Raw genomic sequence first — 11294 nt, 5'->3', positions numbered from 1 at the left:
TACTATTGGTAATGTCAGATAGATGGGATCTCCCCCACTGGTGGCATGGCATGTGGGATGATCTCCTTTACCAATTCTAAATGAAAAATGTTATCGTGTAATAAAAAGACTATTTTTGACTTATAAAAGTCCTAGGTGGTAAGAGGTCACAAACTCTATCTATAGTTGTTGTAGCCCTACCTACTGATGAGGCTTATAGCCTCTTGCAACCTATGCCTTTTATGGGCAAAAAATGATCTTTTTATTACACTATAGCATATCTCATTTTAAATAATGTTGATGTGGCAAAATGACTTGGCATGGGGACACATGGCAAACATTGAGAGGTCATGGCGTGGCAAGTAGTTAAATTTTTGAACGAAACATGAACATAGACGAAAAAAAAGTTGATGAGACAACCTTAGTCACCATGTATGATAATTTTGAAAGCTGAGATAACTATTTCATAATCCTTCAAAGCACAAAAAACAAAAATAATAATAATTTAACCCTTAAAAAAACATATGACATGTGGCCATTTTTGTCATTTAAGAAAATAAACATTCTCAAGGCCAAGAAAATGTAGATTCTCCTATCTCTTGAAGGGAATCCACATTCCTAACAAAAGGGGATCGAGAGGGAATCAAATTCCCTTGGGTTTTTGAATTTTTCTCCCTTAAGTTCAACCAAACGAGATAATCTTTTAGGATTTTCAATAATGTATCTAATATTTATTTTCAAATTCATAACTGTGTTTTGTTTGCCTATTAAATAAACAAAAACACCTTGCATTTACAAAGAGTCATATCTCTTATATATACTGCAACTTTTGCATTAATACATGTTGATACATAGGATGTGTATCGTGTACCGGTAAGGTCCTTCCATTAATGGGCCAGCCCCGCTACTTTATTAGAATAATGGATAATTATACGAGATGCCCGTGTTTCATGCAACATAAATTTAAAACACTTTTTTTAAAAAAAAAAAAAAAAAAATCTTCATTCATTTACGTGATCGCGGAAATCACGAATTTGAATTTTCCTCACCGCTTTCCCTCTCTTTGTAAGACATGTTCAAAAAATGGGGCGGGATGACGCAAAAATTGGCACCTTCTTAATGTAACTCGAGCCTTCCTTTTTCAATCCAACATACCAAAATGTTTTCAACCCCCTTTCCTGTGATGCATGAAAACTATTTTCTTTTTGGTCCATCTCCAATTGACTGACCATCCAGGCATCCATACCCAGTCTTGCCATAGCCTCTCGATCTTTTGGGTGAGTTACTTGTCTATAGGTACTAGTGCTCCATGATTTGTGTTAAAAATAATTATTTTCAAATGTACTTCGACGACCATCGATCAATCGATGCATGTGGCACCCATCAATAGTTCAATCAATGACTTGATCGAAAGATCAATGCCCCACCTACATCAATACCGTTCGAACAAAAGTCAAGGCCGTTCTAAAAATGTTGACCATTCGAATATTGTTCAGGTACCAATACCAGCCTAACAATGTAGAATCTTTAATTGGCTACATTCAACGGTGCATGATCATTTTTTTTTTTAAAAAAAAAACAAAATATTACTTAAACATGTTTATTAGAAAGAAAAAAAAAAAAAAAAACACTTGTTTATTATTAGTTCCTACCATTATTTATTTATTTATTTTTTACATGTTCATATAAGAGGAAGAGGGAGAATTCGAACTAATAACCTCTGCTTCATAAGGAAGAATTCAAAACTAGTGACCTCTGTTTTATAAGGCGTGGTCCCCAACCGATTGAGCTACCCTTTAGGGACTAGTTTCTAGCATTATTGTTCTACTGGCATTGCATATTGGATATCAAATGAGTTCTCTTCAAGACTGGGCCATTTTTTTGGCCCATTTTTTATTTGTTTGTATTTTCTGCATTGTATTGCTATTTTGAGTTTGTTATTGAGAAGCCCAGGGACGGAGGAAGGGCGGGACTGGCAGGGGCCAGGACCCCCCAAATGACAATATTTTTTTTTTTTTTTTTTTTAAGGTAAAAACAATTTTTTTATGGTTAATTTTTTTTTTTGCTAATGGGCCCCTGCCCATTCTCAAGGCTGGCTCCGTCCCTGGAGAAGCCTAACCCTTTTTCGGTTTTTTTATTTCTTTTACCTTATCTTTATTTGCTCTGAAGAAGAAGGAAAAAAAAAAAAAAAAGTTTCTCTTCTAAAGATCAATGAAAAAAATAAATAAATAAATAAGTGGGAGATAGGACGAAGTGAAAGACAGTTCTAATAAAATTCTGGGGGGGGCCGCTACTGGCTAGGACAACTGAGAGTGTTGGGGGAAGGGGGGGGGGGGGGGGGTGGGGGGCTTCGCTACTGGCTGGGACAACTGGTAGTAGGAGGAAGTTTCTCTATGAAAGCCAACGCATTACTATATATTACTTAAAAGGATATGTCACATGCTTTACCGTCAAATATCATGGAAAATGGCTAGGAAAACAAGAAGGGGGAAAAAAAATTAAGAAACAATTGAGTTAGAGATATCTAACATATTCATAATGACTTTCCACAAAGTGGTGATCAAATGTATAATTTGTACAAATATTTGTATTTTCCAATTGGATCCGATCCATTCATTTGTAAAACCATTTACTCTACCTTTTTTTTTTTTTTAACACAATTAAACATTGTTCAATTCTTTGACAAAATGAAGAGAAAAAAAAAAAAAAAAAAAAAATCAAAGCCTAAAGCCTAAACCTCATATTCTTCACCAGAAAAAAGAAAAAATTGTAGCATATGTAGATCATGCAAAGCAATATAAAAAGAGAAGATCCTCCTGCTAATGCCATCCACAGCAACAAAGGTTTTCTTTTTTTTTTCTTTTTTTTTTCAGATCAACCTGCAGACAGTCATGTGCAGGCAAGGGGTTACCCACAGGCCACAAGCCACCAAAAACCTTTTTCACTCTGACCACATTCACGTGACATCAGAAAGTCAGCAAGAGGCAGGACAGACAGGATCAGCCTCAAATCTACGACCTCGTTTATTGAGAATAATTTGATGCTTTCCTATATAGAAAGAAGAAACAATCGTTCCACAAACAACAAGCTGACCCGGCTGAAAGGTCCCCCAGTTCAGTTGAGCCAAAAAATAAGACAATATAGAGAGAAAAACGAACTACTTGCAATCAAGTTCTTAAGTCTACTGAAAGAAAAGGATTAGTTCCTGATATGGGAGATGTTGTAGATTACATCATCACTGGAGTTTTAGTTGAAATAGATCTCTGCAACATACTGAAGAAATTCTTTTCATTGATATATAATCATTAATTTATGGCATAGAATTGCGTTGAAGGCCACTAGCCTACTACAATACAGGAAGGCCTTAAAATCAATCTGGCGGGGGGGTTGCTTACTTGCTTTATCTTAGCCAAGAATACATGCAAGATGCAACCATTACTCGTGAAAGCAGTATGAAATCACCAGAGAATTGTAAAGAACCAAAGCAATATCATTTGGCAATGCAGAAACAAGCCTGGGAAAATGCTAACAGAAATCATATTCTAAGGAAAATAATAAACATGATCTGATACAGAGTTTCTTAAATCTTTAACACTAGACATAAAACTTCAAACACCTACTCAGCCTCTTCGTCAATGGGAAGAAAAAAAAAGAAACATAGACCATAAATTTCTCATACAGAAGCAAGTTTACCAGACACGCCCTTTCCTTGATTCTCATCTCCAAAATCATCTGCATCATTCTCGCTATCAGTCTGCTTCGACGATGCTGTTGACTCACGCTGCGATGGAGCACTGCTAGCTCGAGTAACTGATTGCTGATAAAGAACTCCACCAGCAAGCGTAAAGAGAAGGCACAGCAAACCAAATGGACTTGCATGCTTATCCCAAATTGTCACATTGATGGCAACTGTGAGAAACTTATTAACAACACCAGTCACTGTAAAAGCTGTAGCAGAGATCGCCTTCCTCGCTGCAAACCCAAAGAAACTGATGGCCAATCCGAAAACACACGACAATGATACTGCAGAGAATGCAACGGGTTCATACCAATTTCCAGAGTTAGCTCCCAACGCAGCAAACACATCAACATACTCTCCCGTAAGAAACCAAAAGACCGGAGCCATCATCAGCGACAACAAATTATTATACAACACAAAACCCCAAGTGTTCAACCCAAGATTTGTCACCATATGTTTGATGTAAACCATCTCAGTAGTAATTGTCACCAAATAAGCAAATGCCCACGAATATGCAGTCAAAGTAAAGCCCGAATCCGTGGCCACATACCCAACAGCTCCACCCAATATAATCAACAACGCCACAAACGTGAGCTTTGACGGGCATGGCTGTTTCCTAAACGTTGTATCCGCTATAGCAACCAACAGGGGTGTCAACGATCTAAACACTATAAACGTATCCACATTTGCGTGGCGAAGAAGATTTGTGTTGGTAAAGATTGCCAGATAAAAAACCATAGCGGCTGGCAAAAATTTCTTGGCAGTCTCTAAAGTAAATGGATCATGGTGCAAAAATCCTAACTTCCCCAAAACCCAAACTCCTAGAGCAGAGGTTAGATACTGCAATGCAGTCAAAAGGCCAGGGTAGTTGAATTTGGTAATGGCAAACTTGTTTATCACAGCAAGCAAGCTTGAACAAAGCGCGTACCCGACCACGAGACTGCTCGTGGCATAGTACTGCTTAGTCGCATCGAATCGAATCGAAGACATTATCAAATTCACTCTAATTTCAACAAAGATAGGCGCTAAATCTAGTAGATCTTCAACAATTTAAAGAGCTATAAAGCAAGATTCAGACTCAGAGAGATATATGAGTCAAAATCGAAAAGAAATGAAGTGGGAAACGACTTCATAGCAAAATCTGAGACGTGGGTATTTGAAATTAAGACGATCTGATAGAGTGGGAGAAAATTAATATCAGAAAATAGGACAAATTTCCGCCGAATTTCACTACCCTTATAGATTAATAACAGTAATAATCGAATAAAAGCAGAGATTAAAGCAAGAAAATGAAACCCAAGAGAGAGATTGAGGTACACATCACCGATAGAAACAGGAACACAGATCTTGAGCAAAATGGAGGCCGGTTGCGAATCGGAGACAACCCAGCTCGAGTCAGAGGACGAAAAAATATTTGCCAGACACAACCGGTGCAGCGCGTATATGATGAGTGAGAGAGCTGGAGCGGGTTTAGGCAGTCTAATCCAATGCAATGACGGCCTTGGAAGAAAATCAATGCCGTTGATTTAGTAGTACAAGCAAGAATAGAGGTGGGAGCCAATTTTCCACAACAATATGATGTTCTTTTGCTAAGCCAAAAAATAGGAACGTCGGTGGAATTATAGGTCGGTAAACGACTTCGTTTTCAGGGAATAGTGAAGTCGTGCTGACCGGTCTTCCTTCTGATTAGTAGTAAATCCGCATGTAATATTAGACCCTATATAAGATTTATCTACTAAATAAACTTTGAATTATCCTGTCACCCAATTGGGCAAGAAAATTTCAAATAAAATTTCTCAGTCAAAATATTAACAATTTAAACAAATAATTATTGTGAATTTCAATCCGTGTTAAATAGGCATCCGAGGTGGATTAAAAAAATATTTGGTTTAGGTGCTATAATTTTTTTTCTTTTTTAAATTCATCTTTGGCCCTTATTTTTATCTTATTTGAATTTAGTTTTTGGGTTTCTAATTTAATAGTATGGTCCTTAATTTTTGCCCAAACTTTAAATAGGTCCCTCCGTCATTTCTCGGTCAAAATTAATGGTGTCATATGTCAGTGTATCTCAATTGACACGTCAAAGTTCATATCAGCACATAATATCAATGCTATTGAGAGCCAAGTCACTTATAGAAAGAAAAAACAAAAAACAAAAAATATCTTCTTTTGTCGTCCTAATGTTTTGGATTTGTGTCATTAGAGGAAAAACTATTAACATTGACAATGACATGGCGGCTGATATGAGCTCTAACGTGTCAAATGAGAAAGTCATCACCTTTAATGGTAAAGTGATGGAAAAACCGATTTAAAATTTTAGCAAAACTTAAATGACTTTATTCTTGAAATTTAAAACTCATTGACTAAATTTAAATAATATGAAAGATTAAAAATAATTTTTTTCCCATAAAAAAATGTGAAATTCAATTTAAACCATTAATAAATTAGGTTAAAAAAAAAAAACCTTAAAATCGTCAGGAAATATTTGATTCCTCTCCCAACCCGAGCACGAGACTTCAATTTTCTGACAGCCCAATAAAGATGGTAATTAATTTTGACACAGATTCCCATCTATGACAAGAAAAAAAAAATGTCACTTATATAAAAGAAACAGATCTATTCCAATATAAAGTATTTTATAGTATTGATTATTTTCAGATACATGTCAATTTTAAAAAAAAAAAAAAAATTAAAAATTCTGATTATTTCAATTTTCAATGTTGCCTTTATATTTTTACAAAAATAAAAGGTTTATTAAAATTAAAAATATTTTTATATCTAAATTTTTTTTATTAATAACCTTATCATATCAAACCAGAACATCTATTTTAATGGAACTACAATTTTGGTCGGATGGTAAACATTCTTGTCAAAGAAATAAAAAGTCGGTGCTGCGACATTTATTGTGGAACACCAGCATCGTGCCCTTGTTAGCCCATTTAAGCTCACTAGGCCCAAATAGAGCACTTTTTTTGTGTGCCATTCTTTAGGCCCAGAGTCAGAGCCCTTTCTTTTGTACAATAAACAGTGCGTTGAAATAATTAACAAATAATTAATTGTTTATTGGGTTAAATACCATATTGTCCATGTGGTTTAACTTCTTTATTTTTTTTTTCTTTGAAATGAATCAGTTCAGTCTCATTTATTGATAAATGAGCATAAAGCTCAAATAATATAAAACAAAAGCTCTGAAGCAACCATAGCCGAAGCTACGAGGTTACAAGCGTCAAAGATGACGTATTATATTCCAGACTCAAACAAAATCCGCTAACCTATGACTAATTTTCAAATTAAACAGCAGATTTGTGCCAAACAGACTCAAACCAATGCATAGGTAGCTCTTATTCCTAGATACTGAGGACAGAGAACCCTAAGCCAAAGCTCATCCTCCTCAACCCAAAAGCTAAGATAACGTTTATATCCATAACCTAAAGGTCTGGACCAAAACAACAAACTCGAAAGTCATCAGGCGGTAGGGAGAGGTAGTAATAGCTAGCTCGACCGGCATCGAGAGAGGGGACCGAGCATTATTACAAGCAAAAACAAAAACGATTACAAAGAAACAAAACAAGACAGAAGAAATAACAAAAAAAGGAAAGCCAAACAAAATTACAGGGAAATAAACAACATAAAAAGCACACCAAAAGGATGACAACAGCCTGAAAGAAAAGCCGATCGCACACTCGCCGAAAACCGAAAATGGAAGGGGCGTTGGAAGCTCATCGAGTCATCGCGGTGGGGGCGCGAGAAAAGGCCCAGCAAAGGACAATGGGTAGCGGAGTACACGGAGGAAATCGGCGGCGCACTCAACTGGGGTGGGAAGTTTGAGTGAAACTCCAAGAACATCACCCACAAAGTGTGCCTAAACAAGTAGAAAAAACAACAAAAGCAAATACAGAAAGAAACAAAAACAACTAGGGACCAAAGGAAGGGGAAGAGGCAGAGAAGAAGAAAAAGGAAAAAAATTGCACAAAGAGCTAGGGGAATCAGGTAAATAGGCCAGCTTGATAAACCCAAAGAGGTGGAATAGGAGGGGAGGGGGGAGGTAGAAGAGGGAAAGGGGAGGAGGGCCGGAGAACAAAGGTTCTCCCCCTCCGATAGCTACTAGAGATTTTTTTGCTCCCTAGGGTTTACTTTTTATCATAGAAGGTACTTCTTGTTTGCCTAAAAACGGAGATGGTACCTCCATTTAAATTCTGTCCAAAATTTGACGGAATGCCACGTCAATATCAATAACAAATTGACACATGCCCATATAATTAATTAAAATTTAATAATTTCAAAAAAAATTAAAAATTATATTTAATTAATTTTTTTTAAAAAAAAAAAAATTTCCCCTTGGCCAGCCACCCCCAAACTTAAAAAAAAAAATAATAATAATTAAATATTAAATTTTAATGTTTTTTTAATTTTTTTTAAAATTATTATTTTTAATTAATTATATGAACACGTGTCAATTTTTTATTGGTGCTGATGTAGCATTCCGTCAAATTTAGACGGAATTTAAACGGAGGTATCATCTCCGTCTTTAGGCAGCCCAGCGGTACCTCCTGTGATAAAAAGTAAATCCCAGGGGACAAAAAATAAAAAAGTTAAATCACAAGGGGAATAAGGTATTTAATCCTATTTTTTAATTAATTATATGGACACGTGTCAATTTGTTAATGGTTCTGACGTGGCTTCCTGCCAAATTTTTGACATAATTTAGACAGAGGTACCATCTCCATTTTTATGTAAACCACAGGTACCTCCTGTGATAAAAATTAAACCTTAAGGGGCAAAAAATAAAGTTGTTAAACCAAATGGGAGAATAAGGTATTTAACCTTGTTTTTATCATCAATTTTTTTTTTTTTTTTAAAAAAAAATTAATAAATATTGATAACTTATTATGACATTTAAATTTATTGTTTTTTATTGATTTATAATCTTAAGATAATTAATAATTAACCTATTATTATATTGAGCTATTTCTAGCGAAAGATTTACTGTCCTTCAAAGCGACCAAGTGAGCCCAAAAGCCCATAGAGCTCTAAATATTTGTAATGCTCACAATGTTGAAATTGCACAAACCTCACATAGTACATGCTCAAGAAATCATGAAATCATCCATGATTTTCGGAGTGACCAAGAAATCATGCATCCAGTGGCTCCGAAACTGCAAATCCATGGCCCAGCTCAAACAAATCCAGACGCAGATGTTCGGGTTCGGGCTCCACCAAAACAAGGACACCCTCAACAAGCTGATGGTCTTCTGCACAGACGCATCTCTTGGGAACTTGCACTACGCGGAGAAAATCTTCAATTACATCCAAGAACCGGGCGTGTTCATATACAACGTGTTGATCAAAGCATTTGCAAAGAAGGGTAGCTTTAGAAAAGCCCTTTGGCTCTTTGGGCAATTGAGAAAGGATGGCCTTTGGCCCGATAACTTTACGTACCCGTTTGTTTTCAAGGCGATAGGGTGCTTAGGAGAGGCTTGGGAGGGCGCTAAGGTTCATGGGTTTGTTGTGAAGACTGGGCTTGAGTTTGACACCTATGTTTGTAACTCACTCATAGACATGTATGCTGAACTGGGCAAGGTTGAGAATTTCCAGCAGTTGTTCGATGAAATGCCTGAGAGAGACACGGTGTCTTGGAATGTTATGATTTCGGGGTATGTTAGGTGTAGGAGGTTTGAGGATGCTGTGAATGTCTTTCAACGAATGCGAAGAGAGGGCAATGAGAAGCCTGATGAAGCCACAGTTGTAAGCACTCTATCAGCTTGTGCAGCATTGAAAAATTTGGAGCTTGGTAAGGAAATTCACAGTTCTGTTGGAAACGAGCTTGAAGCTACTATTATAATTAGCAATGCGCTGTTAGACATGTATGCCAAGTGTGGGTGTTTGAGTGTAGCTCGGCAAATTTTTGATGAGATGCCAAAGAAAAATGTGATTTGTTGGACTAGTATGGTGTCTGGGTATGTAAACTGTGGTCAGCTGGATGAAGCTAGAGAGTTGTTTGAGAGGAGTCCAGTTCGGGATATAATCCTTTGGACAGCTATGATCAATGGGTATGTGCAGTTTAACCGTTTTGATGAAGCTGTGGCGTTATTTCGAGAGATGCAAATTAGAAGGGTTAAACCAGACAAATTCATTCTAGTTGCTCTCCTAACTGGATGTGCTCAATTGGGAGCTCTAGAGCAAGGAAAATGGATTCATGGATACATAGATGAGAATAGAATTAAGGTGGATGCAATTGTCGGCACAGCTCTTATAGAAATGTATGCAAAATGTGGGCACGTTGAGAAATCTTTGGAAGTTTTCTATGACCTAAAGGAAAAAGATATAGCTTCTTGGACTTCAATTATTTATGGGCTTGCCATGAATGGCAAGACAAGCAAAGCACTTGAATTGTTCTCAGAAATGAAACAAGCTGGAGCTAAACCCGATGATATCGCATTTATTGGTGTTTTAAGTGCTTGTAATCATGGAGGATTGATTGAGGAAGGCCGCCATTTCTTTAATTCCATGACCAAGGAGTATAAGATTGAGCCAAAACTAGAACATTATGGGTGCCTGATTGATCTTCTTGGTCGAGCTGGAAAGTTGGACGAAGCAGAGGAATTGATAGAAGAAGTCCCTAAAGAAAATAGTGAGATAATAGTTCCACTCTATGGGTCTTTGCTTAGTGCTTGCAGAGTCCATGGCAACGTTGAGATGGGTGAAAGGGTGGCTGAATGGCTAGAAAAAATTGAGTCAAGTGATTCTAGTAGTCATACACTTCTTGCCAATATCTATGCCTCTTCAGACAGATGGGAAGATGTAATGAAAGTGAGAAGGAAAATGAAAGATCTTGGAGTCAAAAAGGTTCCTGGGTGTAGTTCAATTGAGGTTAATGGAATTGTCCAGAAATGAGAGAAATATATTCCATGTTGGATAGAGTGGCAAGACCCTTGTTGGGTTCAGAAGAAAGGGAAATGGAAAAAGAAATTCTGCTTCCAACTTATTGGTGATGAACCAAGCTGCATTTCGGGAATGTTTCCAATCACAATTGTACGCTGAGAAAAGTTATGACAATTTGCATGCAGATTATATATTGTGCAGCCAGACTTCCATGATCACTTTTCTCAGGTGAGAGAGGGGTGAAGTAGCTAGTCAAAGACCCAGTTTCTGGAGAAGCTAAAGAGGCGACCCGTTCTGCTTTAATTGTCTTAAAACATTGGTTTTTCCTAAGGTGTAGGTACTATTAGAGGGATGTGGACCATGTGGTTCCCCCTATACAATTAATATTAACTCTTTTTGAGATATTTGTTTGCAGAATAACTCTATACATAAATAAGTGTGTTTAGATTATATATTTTGGGTCCCATGCATAGAAAATTAATTTTTCAAATTGCCCGTTATCGTAAAATCCAAAATTCTTACACATAAAAGAAAAGGAAATTAAAAGGCTAACAACATTCTCCTCAGAAAACGGCATTTTGCATAAGAACAAAGGTGAATCTTTTCTACTTAACACATAAGCCGCAAGAATCAAGTTCTAAAAAGTTAACTAACAAATTCTAATCAAGCAATTGCTAAAAGAAACACTTGTTTT

The 11294-nt window shown here is 36.7% G+C and overlaps 1 protein-coding gene and 1 pseudogene across 1 annotated transcript; one reads left to right on the top strand and one right to left on the bottom strand.

Moving 5' to 3' along the window:
- Window positions 1-3498: 3498 nt before the first annotated feature.
- On the bottom strand, window positions 3499-5292 carry LOC132165523 (GDP-fucose transporter 1). Its single transcript, XM_059576126.1, has one exon. It carries the CDS (start codon window positions 4706-4708, stop codon window positions 3653-3655), a length of 1056 nt encoding a protein of 351 aa, XP_059432109.1. The 5' UTR covers window positions 4709-5292; the 3' UTR covers window positions 3499-3652.
- Window positions 5293-8743: 3451 nt separating this feature from the next.
- LOC132166315 (pentatricopeptide repeat-containing protein At1g31430-like) lies at window positions 8744-11002 on the top strand (annotated as a pseudogene).
- The last annotated feature ends 292 nt before the right edge of the window (window positions 11003-11294 follow it).

Source organism: Corylus avellana, chromosome ca11 (assembly GCF_901000735.1).
Source record: "Corylus avellana chromosome ca11, CavTom2PMs-1.0".
Lineage (NCBI taxonomy): Eukaryota > Viridiplantae > Streptophyta > Magnoliopsida > Fagales > Betulaceae > Corylus > Corylus avellana.
This window is presented reverse-complemented; position numbering and strand designations above follow the sequence as displayed.

Bases quoted from the DNA above. Each gene is read 5' to 3' on its own strand.
- LOC132165523 (XM_059576126.1), bottom strand. From the start codon at position 4,708: ATGTCTTCGATTCGATTCGATGCGACTAAGCAGTACTATGCCACGAGC.